The sequence below is a fragment of the Crinia signifera genome, chromosome 2 (genome assembly GCF_055691185.1).
Source record: "Crinia signifera chromosome 2, ASM5569118v1, whole genome shotgun sequence".
Taxonomy (NCBI): domain Eukaryota; kingdom Metazoa; phylum Chordata; class Amphibia; order Anura; family Myobatrachidae; genus Crinia; species Crinia signifera.
Window position 1 is genome coordinate 95638544 of NC_139218.1, and position 19924 is coordinate 95658467.

Genomic DNA, 19924 nt, shown 5'->3' on the forward strand with positions numbered 1-19924 from the left:
TCAAAACAACGCAATACAGACAACCCTATACCGAAAACCCGTGGATCGGCCTTCATACCTCAGATGGGACAGCTTCCACCCGAAACACATCAAAAAATCCATTATCTACAGCCAGGCCATCAGATATCATCGCATCTGCTCCAGCCCAGCAGATAGAGATGTCCACTTAAAACAACTTAAAGGGACCTTTTTAAATCAGGGATATCATCCCACATCAATCAACGATCAGATTATCAGAGCCATCAGGATACCCAGAAATCAACTTATCCAATATAAAGAAAGAGAAAGAAACAACCGTGTACCCCTGGTAGTCACCTACAACCCACAGCTTGAGGTGCTAAGAAAAACTGCAAAAAAACTACATCACATCATACACAAAGATGACCGCCTGAAAACAATATTCCCAGACCCTCCACTACTATGTTACCGACAACCTGCAAACCTGAAAAATATTATAATCCGAAGTTCACTGCCATCCATTACACAAAGAGGAACCTATCCCTGCAATGTAAGGAGCTGCAAAACCTGTGCCCATATCCTCACTACAGACAGTGTACGGATCCCCAACACACAACAGGACTATAAGATCCCAGGGACATTCACATGTTCTACTACCAATGTAGTGTACCTGATTCTGTGCACCAAATGTCCTATTGGGGGTCTGTATGTTGGAGAAACAGGACAAAAACTTAAGGCAAGGATGAGGTCCCATCGCCACACAATAAAGGAAAAAAAGACACACTTTCCTGTGGCCAAACATTTCTGCAGCCCAGGACACAATCAGGATCATATGAAAGTGATTATACTAAAAGGAAATTTCAAATCACAAAGAGACAGGAGGGTCTGGGAATACAAATTAATGACAACGTTTGACACCCTTAACACAGGACTGAATCTATCCGAGGGATTTATGGCCCACTACAACATCTGAGGAATCTGGCCCAGAAAGAGTGAGGGCATCGGAGCTCTAACTCTGGTCTGTCATCAACTTAGAGACAATAAAACTTTCACACTACTTATCTACAAACTAATTAAGGACTCAATTTACAAGCTCACTCTGTTATTTTGTTTTGTTTTGATCTTAAGAATGTCCATCTATCACATCTTGTTCCTACTCTGCTGTGTATATATATGTGGTTCTTCACACACCTTGTTATACCATGCCTGAGGAAGAGACCTAAGAAGTCTCGAAAGCTTGCATTTTAACAACATTTATTTTTGTTAGCCATTAAAAGGTATCATATTTACTAGATTGCTATTTTGTTTTTCTCACTGAGGAACAATAAAACTTTTCTTATTTTTTGTTTATATATGAATATCCATTCCGCATAGCAAACTATATAATATGAACAACGGGGTGGATGCGACGTCGCCTGGAGTGTCGAATCCACCCCATTGTTCCTACATGCACTATATTGTGCGGGTACACGGCGCAGTAGTGTAGACGTATATACATCCATCCATCCATCCGTACATACAGGGTGCTGACCACCTGGCAGGGCACATTTTTCAATCGGGAGGGCACATTTTATATTAGAAATTTTACATTAGAAACAAGAAAATACATTAAAAAATTGCATACTGCACCCATTAAACATGGTCATACTCTGCTATGCCCATTACATATTCTTTTGTAATGACACTTACATATTAGGGCACACACTGTAATGCCTCTTACACATTAAGCTACACACCATATTGCCCATTACACGTGATGGCATACACTGTAATACCCATTACACATGATGGCACACACCGAAACTTCTCAGCAGCATGTCAGCGCAGTGGGGGGCAGCATAAGGGAGCACAGTGCCAATATAAAAAAAAAAGGCAGGGTGCATTTTGAGGTTTTAAAAAGGGCAGGGTGCGGCACCCTGGAAAAGAAGCTTAGAGGGAACACTGCTTATCTGGATATGTGCAAGAAATTGATTGCTTAGCTTTCAAATTCGGTGCCTGAGATAGTACACAAACCTTGTTTCATGTTTTCAAACCTTGTTTCATGCACAAATAAAATATATTTGTGTGTATTTCATGTGTTTGATGTGTTTATACCTCATTGAAAAATAAAAATATTCCAAAATGCAGATTAATCCGTTATCCAATATTCTTCTGGTCCCGAGCCTTTTGGATAAGGGATACTCAACTTGTACTGATAAAGACATATATTTATTCGGTACTTGTGTATTATCACGGCGCCCATCGTATCACAGACCATAAGGCATGCGATGGTATGCGATGCGATGTTCCCCAATGTCATACAATGTTAAAATTGTATGGCATTGTATATGGCATACAATGCGATGTGATTATAAATTGTATAAACACCCTAATGGGTGCTTACAATGTTAAATGCACCCCCACGCCACCCCCAGTATGAACTTGAACCCGAAGCGTGGCGAGCGGTGGCGGTCGGCGTCCTCCGACCTTTTTTATAACCCCACTATCCACGTCGGCGTGGAGTTGATGTTATATAGTGTGGCGAGCTCAGCTCGCCACCGAGCCCGAAGTGTGGCGAGCGCACGCGCATTACTTCACAGGTATACGCGTCCCCTCACGGGGCTCGCTGCGCTCACCACGCTGCGGGTTCACGTTCATACTGGGGGGTGGCGTGGGGGGGCATTTAACATTGTAAGCACCCTTTAGGGTGCTTAAAAGCACCCATTCGGGTGCTTATACAATTTAAAATCGTATAGTGGGCTTACATCGCATCGCAGTGCATCGGGTGTATGGCATGCGATGCAATAAAAAATAGTGCGACTTAATATCGGGGGCGCCGTGATAATACACAAGTACCATTTATTCATAGCATACATCTATAATTCCGTTTATTTTTTGTAGTTTGTATATGTTTAAAAATAGTTCATCTGAAGTTACATTGCGTGTTTACAGTGAGCGTTTGTACGTGACAATGAAAAACCACTAAACCTTGTACTTCTCATCTAACCGAGCGTTTGAAGCGTGTTCTGAAACCCTGACTACAGCATGGTGTGCTAAGCACTTAATGAGCATTCCCAGACACCTACATTACATTTTAGTGAACATTAACTCTGAACACTGCAATGTTGGAATTAATGCTAAGTGCAGCAAACATACCGTAAGTCACAAAGTGATGTCTATTTGCTTACATTATTTTTGTTAACAATCATTGAATACAGTACATAATAATGCTTGTACGAATAAGTCCTAGTCCACTGACCTTTTGTAGTATATATAGGTTGGCGTTAAAGATTGGAAGCTTGTTTGTGACATTAAGTAACACAGGTATTTACATGCAGAGGATGGTATGTGGTAACTATCTGATCAGAAGTTTAATATTCAGAGGGCCAGATGTACGAAGCTTCAAAAGTGATAAAATGGAGAGTGATAAACAACCAAACAATCAGCTGCTGCATGACATTTTTCAAACACAGTCTGTGACATAAAAGGTAGGAGCTGATTGGTTGTTTATCACTATCCATTTTATCACTTTTGAAGCTCAGTGCATCTGGCCCAGAGTGAGCTGTATATCCGTAAGAAGGCATTGAGTTAGCACTTTCTGTAACGTTTATACCTGGGGTAGCCAACCCTAGTCCTCGAGAGCTACCAACAGTGCATGTTTTGCAGGTCTCCTCACAGAATCACAAGTGAGCTAATTAGCTCCATCTGTGGATCTTTTAAAATGTGTCAGTGATTAATGAGTGCAGCTGTGCAGCAGCTAGGTTGTCTGGAAAATGTGAACTGTTGGTAGCTCTCGAGGGCTAGGGTTGGCTACCACTGGTTTATACCCATACAATTGTTGCAGTATAATATCGATCTCTTATGAATCTTATTCAATTTATAATATATACTAATTGACATAAAATTCTAATATTGCAACTCTATTAAAAAATACAGCTAATTTACCTTATTCAGGTCTCAATGTATTTTCAGCAAATTGTCAGTAATTTGTGTGTATATGTTATTCTTTTTTCAGTGTCAGTTACTGTAATACATAATGCATACTACTCAGACTTCAATGAATGTTTCTGTAATGCTGCTATAAAACACATGATAAGGAATAAGCCTTTAATAGCTCACTAGAAATATAATATAGTGTACGGTATAAACTGATGATCTGAACTTACACTGCCATCTTGTGGTAGTGTGGGTTAAGTGCCGTTACACTGAGTTTATATTATGTCAAAAGAGCAATTAATAGCCCCATCTTATTGGATAAGCTAGAAATGATTTATGGGTAATTTTGGTTATTTACCATGTTCTTTTAAAAAGGTAGAACATTTACTAATTTGGGTTTTTGCAAATATTTCTTAAGGATCCTTAAATAGGTATGAATACTAGGTATACCATGTACCACATTGAAAAAAAGATATGTTATACTGTTATTCTGTAGTGAACTGGATTAGCGGACGATCGCTCAACAGCTTTGATTTGGAGAGCGCATAGTTCACCAAAGGTCATCCTCTGAGAAGGAGATGGTAGACGATGGGAGTTACACCCTTAAGCCCCATACACACTAAGCAATATTATAAATAATATCTCTCATATTGGCTCTGCTGAGCAAGATCGTTTAGAATATTGGGTACTCATGTAATATCTGGGCTCCCGTTTTTCTTAGGAGATCGCGTCCCCTCGCGGGGCTCGCCACGCTTCGGGCGCGGTGGCTCGCTGCGCTTGCCACACTATTTAAAATCAATTCCATGCGTAGTTGGATAGTAGGGGTATGAAAAAATGGGGTGCATTTAACATGGGAGCCCAGATAATACATAAGTACCGAATATTGTATAGTGTGTATTCTCAATGCTCCATTATTAACTGACCTCCCCATCATTTGTACTGCATGTTTAATGTTAACTATGTTGTGTCAAACATGCTAGGAACAGGTGACATCACTGAACGATATAGTTTAGTGTATATGCCTTATATTGCTTGCCTTGGAATTCTGATGATATTGTTTGCGATATCGCTCCCAGAGTGAATTGTCTAGTGTGTATGGGGCTTTCAGAAGGAGAATGTCTGGCTGAGTCCTCAATTGCTACTATAAACATCCCTGAGTGCTTCCTTGTGGCACTAGTTCCAAGGATCGCCTACCCTTGTAGTCAATGCTGTACGCTTATACAATATGTCAATGGAGTACTTTGGATATTTGTCCTGGGTCCTGATTATTGTTTATTGCAGAGGTGGGCAATTAGTGGCTATCCAGCTGTTGCTAAACTACACATTCCAGCATGCATTGCCTTAGTTTTGTTATTTGGTCATGGTTGCAAGGCATGCTGGGTAGTTTATCAACATCTGGAGAGACACTTATTGCCTACAACTGGGTTTAATGTATACACTGATGATAATACTTTTGGACTAAAAAAAATAAATAAAAATTGCTAGGAATATATTTTGTACTGCACAAAAAAAAAAAAAAAAAGAATATTTACAGCTTAAAGAAGAGAAGGGACTGAGGCAACTCTGATGATATGCTTAGTCTAACTAGGGTTTGCACACATTACGGGTGTACAGCTCACAGAAGTCCAGCATGTTTCTAATTTTACTAAAATGTTTGTTCTATTTTAGCATAAAACTAAGTCAGTGAATTAAATCCTAGTAATGTCTTGCACTACTGGCACAGCAGGAGCGTGGTTATTTTGAAGTATACCCTAATCATACCACACGCTGCATTTACTGTGCGCTGCCAACTACCACGCTGCATTCAGTACACCCAGATTGGCCTTACTCCAGCCACCCCCAACACAGCAGTCACTCATGGCTTCTCCTGTTCAAGTAAAAAATAATAATATAACTCCATACGGAGAGCATTATCCAATTCATCTGAAATCGGCAGGTGTACAAAATATATTTTATACACTTCTTTTTGACTCTCATAATGGAGTGCAGCTTCACTGTTAAAGTGTAGGTTTTTTAAGTTGTTTTTAGCAACATCCTCCACAAAAAAGAGATTTTAATGGGAAGAGGATTAGTAACAACATGTATAATATGTCTGAATATATATATATATATATATATATATATATATATATATATATATTAGGAGCTCCGCACTCACTAAATTAACTCATATTAATAAATAGTGGAGATTTAGATCATGAATTGATCAATGCATTTACGCCTGCAGCCCCCTTCACGGGACCCCACTTTTCTGCAGGTCCTAACACATAGCTATCACATCAATGTTTCATTCCAGGCATGCTATCTGGTCTAAAGCTCACAGCAGACTATGCTTTTATAGGTGAGCAGTTACCAACACACCTGTCACTAATCATCTAGGGAAATGGTTAACATGAGCTATGCACTATAGGCATGAGAGAATGTGACCACAATAAGACTAATTAAAAAATGAATCTAATAAACAATATATACACTAAACATCAGCACTCACCTTTCCTAGTTTTGGGGTGCCCTATAGCTTGTGACCACATTGTTTAAACAGAAATGCTCTCACCCCGCCCGGTGGCGGGATAGGTGAGTGCAGCAGGTGGGCATGGGAGGCGGTGGACAGGAGGACTGCGCCGTGTAAGCTTCTGCTGCTCACCCGCTCTGTCCTCCCTGCCTAAATCCAACATCTTTTCATGTCGGATTGTGATTGCCGGAAACATGGCCACAGAAATTGTAGGGGGGCTCTGCACTCACTACATTAACTGATATTAATATATAGTGGAGATTTAGTTCATGAATTGATCAATGCATTTAAGCCTGCAGCCCCCTTCACGGTACCCACTTTTCAAAGAGGGCTGCAGGCTCAAATACATTGATCAATTCATGAACTAAATCTCCACTATTTTTTAATATCAGTTAATGTAGTGAGTGCAGAGCCCCTACAATTTCTGTTTAAACAATGTGGTCACAAGCTATAGGTCACCCCAAAACTAGGAAAGGTGAGTGCTGATGTTTAGTGTATATATTGTTTATTAGATTCATTGTGGTCACATTCTCTCATGAGTGCCGATGTTTAGTGTATATTGTGGTAGGGTGGATTCCCAGCTGACTAAATAGTCAAAAGACATCGATCGGTTTTAAGCCACGTTCAATCCTGATCCACGGCATTAAAATCAAATAGAAAAACAGACTATGCAGGCAAGACTTACAGATCTGTACTATATCGTCAAAATTGAATGTGTACTCTGCACAGTGCGATTTGATCCCGATCGAATCGTGATTTGAATAGAAAATGAATTGCACCATACTTGTTGAAAAAAAGCACCCTGATATGTGTCAGGACTTGTTCATGTATTGTGTTTTACATGTGGTTCCATGTAAGTGGCTATAAGAATTCTTATTTAAAATGCATGTAGCCATAGAAATCATTGTTATTTATTAACAATGCAGGGAAATAGCACTGAATGTATAGATCTTTGATTTTTTTATTTTTTTTCCTAAAAAAAAAAAATTTAACAGCTGCATAATGTGAGTTAGGTGAAATCGGAGAGAAAACGTCATGAAGTCAGGGAGACTACTGCTATTTCAGGGATTCTCCTGTAGAATGCTGGAGGGTGGGCAACCGTTGTGTAATTGTGCTATTTTAGTAGTAAGTGAGAGGGAAAGTTGGGCTGCAGCATGCAATACAATTGGGGAAAATTGTCCTTCTCTACATGATTTTGACAGGGAGTCGGTACAGGCGAGCTGCTCTCACCCCGCCCGGTGGCGGGATAGGTGAGTGCAGCAGGTGGGCATGGGAGGCGGTGGACAGGAGGACTGCGCCGTGTAAGCTTCTGCTGCTCACCCGCTCTGTCCTCCCTGCCTAAATCCGACATCTTTTCATGTCGGATTGAGATTGCCGGAAACATGGCCACAACTTTTCTGATTTGGCTGTGTTTCCGTCAAAAGCAGGTGGCTTAGCGGCTATTCCGTCAATCCACCTGGTTTTCGGCAGGTCAGAACATTCCGGCATGCCAAACAAAAACAGCTACTAAAGAATAGATAGGAAACCCCTTCCAACCAATTAATGTTGAAAACTGCTTTCAGCAAGAATTGAAAATGGATTTGATTGGATTTCATTTTTCATTTCAAAAACATAGCTAGCTATAATCTATGGTATAGTAGATTATGATGAAAGGGGGGAAATCAGTTAAGTGCTGGGTTTAGCTCTGATTTTCACTCACATAGCTATTCAATTAATTAATATTTGTCCATGTGGTAAATCATGTTTTAACCCATAAATGCAGCTCAAAGTGTACGAGTACCCCCTCATGTTAAAATGAACTTTTACACAGATTTTCACTACCAGCTCCTGAAGCTGTGAAGATAAATCCACCCTATGCACCTTAGTGCACGCTGATCCTGCAGCTACTTGAATTAGGCAGCACGCCTAGGATAATCCCACACGCCAAAATAAATCCCCCCAATTGTTTTATTAAGTGTACATTTGACAGACATAAGGCAGTATTCAATCCGGGATTTTGACTGACAGTTGGAATCCCAGGCCGTTTACGCCCAGCTCGACTGAATCTCGACATCCGGATTTCTATGTTCCGTGTTTCGAAAAGTGGACATGTTGGCAAAATTGGCTGCAGATTGTCCAGAAAAGGCTGTGAATTCGACAATATGCGGCCGTTTCTGGCAAAACCGACCCAGCTTTAGAAAAAGTCATATCTGTTTTGTCGAAATCTGTACTATATAGTCTTGCCTGCACAGTCTATTTTTCTATTCAGTTTCGATGCTGCGGGCCACGCATCGGGATCAAATGGAATGCGTTAGATTTACTTTTGATTCGATTTTGCCTATATGTGCAAATCCAAATAGAAAAATAGACCAAATCGAACCGTGTTTACGCTGTATAAAGCTGGGTATGAAGTGGTCAGCGGGTGTGTAAAACGATGTATCTGTGAATAATGATGTTCAGACATATTGCGTCAACTCCACAGCACTGCTGATGGCCAGATATATTGGCACCTTTTAGTTTATGTTACTTCGGGGACTAAAGTCACAGCTGGCTGAGCATTAAACATAGTGATGACACAATGAGCGGTCACTCTGTAAGTGTATATAACTTAAATGGCATGCATATGGGTCTGCCGACATGTCGTCCCAGTGTGTACCCATCTTCAGTGACAACTGTTTTATGAAATATTAAAGTCAATTGACTGTGTTTGGTGCCCTTGCTTATGATTTTTACAAAGCAACATTTAGAGCTGTATTATCCATTGGTGTATTTCTGTATGATAAATCACCACATTTCTTCCTGAATGTATGGAATATGTGGTAAATGAAGAATAATTTGTTTTTATTATGTCTCCCATTTTAGGACATGGACACTGTGTGGTACACCAGAGTATCTGGCACCTGAGGTTATTCAGAGTAAAGGGCATGGAAGAGCGGTGGACTGGTGGGCCTTAGGCATTCTTATATTTGAAATGTTATCTGGGTAAGTAATATTCTTCATTTGGGTTTACAGTTGTAATGTGAGTCATCAGAAATGACTGCAGACACTGTACTCGCCAGGATATGTAAATAAGTTGTATGTATGAACATACGGAGGTGTGTGTCACACCATAATAGTCTTTCGTCATTGTCACGAGATCCTGACATCACTACTGTGTCAATGGAAGGAGCAGGATCTCCAAAGCACTAATGGGTCTATCCAATTACAGTCAGAAACTGCCATTAGTCGAAACCCGTTAGTTTCCAATTTTTTTTAGTTGATTCCACGATTACACCTGTTCAATTTTTTTGATCGGCAGAATAGCCGCCATCCATGTGCTTTTGTTAGAAACGGGGACAAAAAAAGTCAGATTGAGGAGATGGGGTGGGCTGGACGGGACCAAGTGAGCATCAGCTGTTGCATCGGGACGATGGCACCGGGTGAGCAGCAGCAGCAGTGGTGCTGCAGCTGCTCACCTGGCGCCGTCCTCCTGCTCAAATCCAACAGTTGGATTTGGCCTCACAATTGAACAGTTATTGTCCAATCCATTCCAACAAATGCATGTTGGAAGGTATCCGAGTTTAATTGAATACCCCTATGGGGTAAATTTACTACTTCCGGATTGCTGCCTCAGACGTGTGCTCTGCGGTGTACTGATTGTTTTCCCGGGCTCTACCCTCTGACCTCATCAAAGAAGACAGAAGAATCATCCAATAGCTGCGTTTGATGAATGTAGTGTTAAATAACCTGTGTAGGGAGCTTTCAGACTGCATGCCAACCCAGGTTAGAGCTGTGTTCAACCCTGGTCAAGACCAGCGTTGAAGTGCAGTGTTGCTCAACCTGGGAATTTTCACAGTGGCGCTTTCACACTGCACCATGACCCGGGTTGGAGACACAAGGACACGGCAATAACCCAGGTCCAGATTGCCGTCTGAAAGCGGTATAATTTGCTAACGACCTGGGAACATAACATGCAATCAGAAGATACAGTTTTAGTACAGGAAGGTGCTTAGACCTATGTCATGCTCACCTTGAAACAAATAACACAAGTAGATTTTTATAAACTGAATGTTGTTTATTTTTACTAATGGGGTAATATTCCCACATATTAGTATTTTTAAGTAGTGAAATATAACCTCTTAACACTTTATATGCAGAATTTTTATGCTACAATAGGAATGGGCAATTTACCGGTACCATAGCAACACTACAGTATTAGAAAGTGAAATTAAGGGGGCGTGGCCAAGACCGGCATGGAGTGAGAAGCATCTTGCCTGAGCTCTCCCTCCACGATCCTGCAGACACATCCTGAAGGGACCCTGCCCGGGGTACAACAATAAATTCCTGCAGCGGAGCATCCCCCCGAACGGAGGCACCTACTCCGGTGCTCCTGCGTGACCTGAGGACCGAGCGCTGCAGATCTCTCCTCGCTGGGCGCGTGTGCCGGGTCCTGATGGCGCCGCCATCTTGTGACTGGCAGCAGGACCGTGCGCAGGAGCCGCCCTGCTCGCCAGCACACCGGAGACGCCCGCAACAGCCGGAGGCCGGAGAGCCAGGTACCAGCGCCCCCGGAACCAGCCCTGACCCTGATATTGATTATACACGGCGCAGGGAGCACACGCTGTCTGCCGTGAGGTAGAAGCGGCCGCCATTTTATTTCTTACTGCTGCCCCCTCCCGTGCCTGGTCTCCTGCGCGCACACAGCAGTGCCCCGCATAACACCCGCGGCAGGCGGGGAGAGAACCAGCATCTCCCCTGAAGTGATCTGTTGGGCCCCACTTGCTGGACCCCTCACATACCCGTCTCTACAGACCCCCTTACAGCACCTGGGGTGGCCAGGGAGAGGGCTGTCTCCTTACTGCCCAGTGATCTCCCCTAAGCCCAGTCTCCTTTGAAACAGCCACTGCAGCACAATGAACAACATCCAGGGCAACTGGGAAATATAACTGAACCCCCTGCACCCAGAACTGCAGCAGCAGAGCGAGACCATACCCTGAGCACAAACCCCACACAGAGGGAAAACCGGGAACGCTGCCCTGCAACCCCTTACAACAGCAACAGAAACCCCTCAATTGCTGGAGGCCACCTTAACAGTGGGACAGTGACTGCTTTGACAACTATCTAATTAATACCAGCTCGCCCTCTGGTGTTCACTACTGGTAGCGCAATGGTGAAAGGTAACCAAAACTCAGCAGCCGCCAGGCTGGAAAAATTCTCCAGGCAACCTCCTCAACCTAAACAATCTGAGGATACGCAACTTGCGTCCCCACCTACCTCCTCGCCCCCTGCTGATGAAACCCCCGACGACCCCTTTCAAAGGGTTCTTGATGCAGTTACGGCCACCGAAACAAGGCTGGCAGACAAGATAGGCCAACTACAATCTGACCTATCCATCATTCATCATGACCTCCAGCGGGTCCGGGAGAGGGTGGATGAAGTGGAAGCGCGTACATCCACTTTGGAAGACACAGTGGCCCCCCTAGACAGACGTACAGCCACCCTTGAGTCTCAAATGCAGGCAGTCCACAAGAAAATGACCGATATGGAAGGTCGCCTCAGGCGTAACAACATCCGATTTGTGGGCCTGCCTGAGAGGGAAGAGGGAAACTCGCCAGAACAATTCCTGGAAAAATGGCTCACTGACTTCTTTGGGGCAAAGGAGTTCTCTGGTCAGTTTGCGGTTGAGCGGGCACACAGAGTCCCAACACGTCCACTTCCACCCGGAGCTCCACCACGCACGTTCCTGGCCAAAATTCTACACTATCGGGATCGGGACACTATCCTTCGTTTGGCACGTACGGCGGGTCCCCTCAAGTGGAATGGGTCGCCCATTTCTGTATTTCCTGATTTTGCGATGGACGTCCAGAAGGAGCGGGCACAATTTGTGCCGATAAAGCGGAGGCTTAAGGAACTTAACATACAATACAGTATGCTTTTCCCGTCACGACTGAGAGTTATCGCAGACGGAGAAACGAAATTCTTTTCAACACCACGGGAGGCGGCGGCGTGGCTCGACAGACATAGACCGCAGAGACGGGCGCTTAACAATGACTGATACCAGGCAGCCATCGCCCCATCGAATACATTGGGATAAGTAAATGTTTTGTTAGACTGTCTTTGATATATTTACTATGTGTTTCCAGGGGCCGCAGGGAAGACGTATCTTGATGTGACACCATATCTCGGCTCACACTGTTTAGAGAGCTCCCTTTCTATTATAATCTTATATAGGTACCCCGGGCGGACATACCCAGTCACTACAGAAGGTTAAGGAGGGAGGTCAATGACCGGTAGTCATTATATTCTTTGCCCTCACACCTCTTATGATGACCAGGGTTTAGTTGGGTAATGTTACTTTTTTTTAGGTTCTTAAGGTGAAACCCTCACCTACCTTTTAGTTTGATAGTGTTTTGTTTTTTGGGATCCAAGTATGCCACAGTTGGGTATTGGTATGCGGGGAGGGGGCAGGGTTTTTGTTTTCCTATTGACTAATAGGAGTATGTATGTTAATGTTTACATGTTTTTGTTTTGTCAGCAAGACTGGTGCATAATGTTTCACTTAGTACTGCAGTGGTGGGGAAAAAAAAAAAAATTCCAGGTATTATGGCGCAGGTGCAGGAGGTTGGGTTATCTGTTCACTCCCCTTCACATTAATACTGTGACATGGCCTCATTAAATTTCCTCTCCTGGAATGTGAGGGGTCTCAATGACAAGGTCAAGAGGTCCCTGGTAATTAGGCAATTAAAAAACTACAACTCAGACGTGGTGTGTCTCTTAGAAACACACTTAACAGGGAGTAAAGTGTTGTCCCTCAAAAAGCCTTGGGTGGGATGGGCATATCACTCTACCCACACCTCCTCCTCCAGGGGAGTATCTGTACTCGTTAAGAAAACTGCTCCCTTTTCCCCGATAGATGTCCAAATCGACCCTTGGGGTAGATACGTGTTCATAAATTGTTTAATAAATTCTCTCCCTATACTATTGATGGCGGTATATATTCCCCCCCCGTACTCTCCCTCTGTCCTTAAAAAGGTGGCCGAATTTATGGCGTCTTACCCCAGCACGGCCTCTATATGTATGGGAGACTTTAATAATCTGCTGGATCCCACAATGGACAAGGTCTCTATGAGACAACATCTCACACAAACCAGGCCGTCACACTTCCCGGGAGTAGTGGCAGAGATGGGCCTAACGGATGCTTGGAGGGTGAAACATCCCACCTCTAAACAGTACTCATGTTTCTCCCACTCCCACTCCTCCTTCTCCAGGATTGACCTGGCATTGATTACACTAGACCTGATTCCTAGGATCCGCCACACGGCGTATGAGAGTAGGGGCATCTCGGACCACTCCCCAATTACACTCCACTTAGATCTCAACGGCCAAAAAGGTCAGTCACTGTGGAAACTTAACTCCTTTTGGCTGACCCGTATGGGAACAGGTTTGGACCTTGAGGCGACATGGAAGGAGTTCTTTGAAAAGAATTCCGACACTGTGGCTGCGGACGTCCTGTGGGATGCCTTTAAGGCCTTCCTTAGGGGGACCTTGATTCAAAGGGTCACCAACCTAAAAACGTTCTATAAGAAACAAGAGACAGAACTAGAAACACAGTGTGTTGAAACCGAATTAAAATACCTCACGGATAAATTAGAATCCTCCAAACTAGAATGGTTGAGCGCCCAAAAAAATTGGAAATCATATCTTCTAGAAAAAACCCGATACAAATTAATGTTCACCTCCCACTCGACTTATGCCTTTGGGGATAGGCCGGGCAGCTATATGGCACGACTTATGCGAGGGGAGAGGGGCCCCACTACAGTTATAGAACTTCACACAGCGAGCGGCCAAACAGTCACTCAAACCCCTGACATTGCCAACGAATTTGTATATTATTATAGGAATCTTTACACCTCCAAATCCTCATCTGAAGTGGAGGATCTCAAAACATACCTTTGTAACATCCCACTCCCTTCTCTATCCTTTGAAGAACGCAACTTCTTGGACTCTCCCTTTACACTTGAAGAAATAATATCCGCTATACAGGCCTCCCCCAGTGGCAAAGCACCGGGCTCTGATGGAATTCCATCCGAGCTATATAAGAAACACATTAACTTCTTTGCAGCTCATTTACTCGACATTTCCCAACAAATATTCGATGATGGTAGGCTCCCGGCATCAATGTCGGAAGCTATAATTATCGTTCTCCCCAAACCAGGCAAAGACCCTTCCTATCCCGATTCCTACCGCCCTATTTCCCTGCTCCCAACAGATATCAAGATACTGGCCAAAGTCTTGGCTGCTAGACTTAATAGAATCATAATGCATATAATTCACCCAGATCAAACGGGTTTTATGCCCAATAAAACCACCGCCATTAACCTCCGACGTCTGTTCACACACCTACAGACTCCTAGAGAGGACCAGTCCATCTCGGCTATTGCCTCCCTGGATGCAGCAAAGGCATTCGACTCTGTCGAGTGGAACTACCTGTGGGAGGTAATGGACCGTTTTGGTTTCGGACCGAAATTTATCGGGTTTATTCAAACACTATATGCTTCACCGACAGCTAGGATCTCGGTGAATGGATATTTATCCCAACCGTTTCCCTTGTTCAGAGGCACAAGGCAGGGCTGCCCCCTGTCCCCTGCCCTATTCGCCATTGCCATCGAACCCTTGGCCTGTATGATCAGGGAAAATAATAACATTACTGGCCTAAAAATAGGGACCAGGGAAGACAAAATAGCATTATATGCGGATGATATCCTCCTATTTATTCATGATTACGCCAAATCACTACCCCTAATATTCAGTACCATTACGGAGTTCGGTCAGCACTCCGGATTATTAATTAATTGGTCCAAATCCTCTATCACACCACTTAAAGGGAAGGTACCGACCCCCCCCCCCCCCCCCATGCAACTCCCACTCCCATGGTCTGACACCTTTAAATATCTAGGAATATGGGTCTCAAACAAACCCAGCTCCTATATCTCACTAAATCTTCTTCCACAAATAACCTATCTCCGCACAAAAACGCCGCTTTGGAGCAAACTACCACTAACTGTCACTGGAAGAATCAATCTGGTAAAAATGGTCTTCCAACCGAAACTTCTCTACATTCTTCAGCAAGCTCCAATATATATTCCCCAGAAACACTTTAAAAAAATCGAAAGTCTCCTCTCCTCCTTAATATGGGCAGGAAAACGCCCTAGGGTAAGCATTCAAACCCTCACTAGACCCAAAAACCTAGGTGGCCTGGCCTTACCTGATTTCAGGTACTATTACTATGCAGCTCAGCTGTGTTTTACATGGGAATGGTTGAGTGTAAAAGATACTAATACTCTGCACATACAACTGTTTGCTCAGCATTCCTCAGCAGGCTCTCCCCTACAAACCCTGTTAGCCGGTTCCACAAAAAATATTAGAATCCCCCTGATCAGGCAAGCGATAATTATATGGCGACTGGTTTGTGGAATTATGGGGGGTCAGGGATGGGACCCAGAGATATCCCTACTCAATACTAGCGCCCTGCCCGAATTGGCTTCTCTAGAGGTAGACAGCACATGGAATAGGTGGGATGTGTTCACTCTAGGCGACCTGTACCAAAATAACACCTTTAAAACTTTCCAGGAATTACAGGTGGATTTCCCCATTCCCAATTCGCAATTCTATAGATACCTCCAAATACGACATGCTCTCAACAAGCAAGTGGGACCAACGTCAGGTTCCCTTATTAATAATTCCCCTCTTAAAACATTGATCCAGGGGATCTCGGGAGGGCACCTGGTGTCTACCCTATACTCGGCCATACAACAAAAATCGCACTCAGACCTTCTCCCCACCATTAGGTCAAAATGGGAAGCTGACCTGGGAACCATGACAGATGAAATATGGTCAAGCGCATTGGAGGCCCACAAACTGTCCACATCTAGTATCAGATTCCAACAGATACAGTATTATATCTTACACCGGGTATACATGACCCCGACGTTGCTGCATCGTATAGGGGGAACCACTTCCTCGGTATGCCCCAGGTGCAATGCAGCAGAGGGTACCTTTTTCCACTTATTATGGTCATGTCCTAGCATAACTACATACTGGAAAGCTGTCACTGACTTTCTGAGGGATGCGGGCATCCCCGGGAATGCGATCACCCCTGGCTCTTGTCTACTCTCAGCTTTTGATGAAGAGGCTCTCACTGCTACGGATAGGTTTATGATCAACATATGTGCACTAGCCAAGGTGATCATAGCTAGAATGTGGATGAGGAGTGAGACCCCGAGTATAACAGCCTGGATCTCTTTGGTAAATGAAACAGTGAGTCATGAAAAATTTGTTTACCTGTCCAGAAATAGTGAGAAAAAGTTTCACCCCATATGGTATAAATGGGTGGAGTCTACTTATGCAACAAGAAATACCCCCTAAATACCAGCGCCCTGGGGTTAATATTCTACTATGCAACAAATCTTCTAATATGAGTAGAGACCAACAATAACACTTTATAGTTAGTTAATGTGTGAATATACCCTGTCTAATGAATACTGATGCCTTGTACCTATACAACTACAAATGCTACATATCGCAGTTTGGCATGATTGCCTGCAACGGGCAGAGCCCAACACACTCCCTGCACCCTTCTCTTGAAATACTTTCTATAAGATACCTGCACACAATGCGCTTAAACCACACCTGAAGCTAATCCGCACACTAGGGATGCTGACTGTTCATTAGCACCATGAATCGTATATTGAATGATTATCAATATATATACTGTACCATTGTATGTATAAATAACCATCACCCATTATATTTCTGTATAATGTAACCCTCGAATGGATGAGGGATTTCGCAACTCTGTACTAAGTCTTGCTTGTATGTGTACGTTTTGTTCTTGTTTTTTTTTTTTTCTTTGTACTAATGCATATAAAAAAAACCAATAAAAATTTATTGAATTAAAAAAAAAAAAAGAAAGTGAAATTAAGTCAGTTGGGGTGGTTCTGAGTAGCACACATATGTATGTAGGATACATACATTGTTGTTTACAGCGTATGCACAGACGTAAATTTAGAATATGAAAAAAATGTGTAAATCCTGCCCTGTGCGCCCACAGGTGTCCCCACACCTACAAACAAAAGAAATGTGAGAGATGTCTTCTTCGTCGCCACAAATAGAAAGGAAAGGAGAAAAAGCAAATATGCATCCCTTAATTGGGGGGGGGGGGGGGGGGGTCGTTCCTCTTCTCTGAAATGACCGTTTTATATAACCTGTGTGGATAATGAGCAATGGTTTCCTTACGAATCCCCACGTTCCTTAGGGTATATTTTATTTCCTATAAAAGGAGGAGAGAAAAGGTGCATATAGGGGGTTATTCTGGTTCACTCCTTCTGGCAAATTCCTTCTTAAATGGACAAAACCATGTGCACTGCAGGGGGGCAGATGTAAAATGTGCAGAGAGAATTAGATTTGGGTGAGTTATTTTGTTTCTGTGCAGGGAAAATACTGACGGAGATCTATATTGCAGTGTAAAAATAAAGCACTTTGAAGAAAAGACCCACCCAAATCTAATTCACTCTGCACATGTTACATCTGCCCCCCCCCCCCCCCCCCCCCCCAACCTCTGGGTGCGGTGTGTTCCGTTGTACGGAAGCTTCTCGTTGCATGCTTAATTACTGCGCTTGACTTCCGGTCAGAAGGCCTGGACATTACGTCCTGGTCCAGGGCTCCTCTGTGTACATGGGTTGCAATGGTAACTGGCTTCCCCCACTGACGGTCTGAGTCCTTCTTTGTATTACAGCAATGCACTCGGTCCACTTATTACATTGAAATTGGTGCGTGGTTGGTGTCTTTTTTGCTCAAGACTCACTTCCACGTTTCCGTTCTTGTCAGCTTCCCAGTCCCCCTCTGCACACACTGCACAGCTCACTGCTCCCTCCTCAGGACCGTCACTGCTCCTCTGTGGTCTGTTCACTGGCACAGCCGTGGCATAACATCATTACGCCACGTCTCACGATATGTGAGGGCTTTCTGCCTTGCGATACTGGTGCCATTACCACTACAGACACCTGGCTTCAGTTATCTGGTTGCCCCCTGCCCGACGTTCAAACCTTCAGTGGAGCCTGCAAGCTGTACGAAAGCCCCCACAGGACACAGAAAGCCCCCACGTACCGTGCAACATGTTGTAATACTTCCTGAATAGCTACATTCGGTATCAGAGAGAGATAAGTTTGTCTTCTTACTTCTTTCTAAGTTAAATTTTAAGCAGTAGAAAGTGTTTTTTCATGCAAAGGTGGTCCCAGGAAAAAGTACAACACAGAGGTACTGTAGGTTGATGCAAAGGAAAGCAATATCTGTTATAGGCCAAGATGTACTAAGCCATGAAAGTGATAAAATGGAGAGTGATAAACAACCAACCAATCCTTTCTTACAGGTACCTGTCATTTTTCAAACCCAGCCTCACACATAACAGATAGAAACTGATTGGTTGGTAGTTTATCACTCTCCAGTTTTTATCACTTTTCAAGCTTAGTGCATAAGTGAAAGATCAAAGTTCCAAAGGTAACTTTGTCTACTATAAACAGATACCTCATCATTGACTATCAATACCTACATATGAGAGTTGTGATATCAATTTGATATTCAAATTGCAAACACGGGCACATTTTACATTATGCAGAGGGCAAGCTGGGTTTAACACTTCTTATAACCCGCGTTGAATTGCTACATCGGCAACCTGGCAATATCCCTCGTCCAAGGTGCGGTGTGACACCAATGGGACCTATGTATAGTGATCAGTAGCAATCAGGTGTTGATGACCGTGTAGGTGTGTGTGTATTTATATAACTAAAATGCCATTTCATAACCTTTTCTAAACTATTCCAAATGGCATTTTATTCTATCTAATTTTGTACATTGTGTTTATATCGGACATCTTCTCTTTCTCCTATGTGCAGCAGGGCACACTGCAGTAATTACCTGTGGGATAGAGTGGGTGCATTGGAGGAGTTGGCACTTTAAGTGAAAATTTGCATATGGCTGGCTCCTCCCCCTCTATCCCCACCCAGACTCCAGTCTTAGAAAAAGTGCCCGGAGGAGTCGATCTCCTGGGCAATGATCTCCTCAGGGAGATTAGGATTTTATGCTTTTTATTTATTTTCCTTCATATTTTTACTTTAAATGACACAGGCAGAATCCTATCTGGGTCTAACTTCTACGAGGGAGCCCTGGAGGGGTCTGGTCGATGCTGCCTGCGGTGTTTCTTCCAGTGCCCAGCCCACGGAGCACCGGCTCCGGGGACCCGCCACAGCTTCTTGCGGCTTGTGTTACGGATCCGCGGCATCCCCCCACCCCCTTGTACTCCAGGGCAGCGGAAGGTAAGGGCGCTGTGCGCCATCTCGGGGGGCGGCCAGATTAGCTCGCTGGACGGCCAAGAGACGGGTCATGCCGCAGCACTCAGTGCTCACGGCGCGGGCGGGAGAGCGCCGCACCAGATAGATATCTGTTATTTCTCAGATGGAGATTGGTCTCATACCTGAAAGAATCTTTAAAGTGATATAAACTGGATACGTCTTCTCAGTTTGTTTG

General features: G+C 43.7%; 1 protein-coding gene across 1 annotated transcript in view; it reads left to right on the forward strand.

Moving 5' to 3' along the window:
* The window catches only part of PRKX (protein kinase cAMP-dependent X-linked catalytic subunit), a 150961-nt gene that overhangs the window by 117414 nt on the left and 13623 nt on the right, over positions 1-19924 (forward strand). Inside the window, exon 4 of the mRNA XM_083172575.1 lies at positions 9227-9346. Within this exon, the coding sequence (XP_083028701.1) occupies positions 9227-9346 (120 nt within the window). The remainder of the gene's footprint in view (positions 1-9226; positions 9347-19924) is intronic.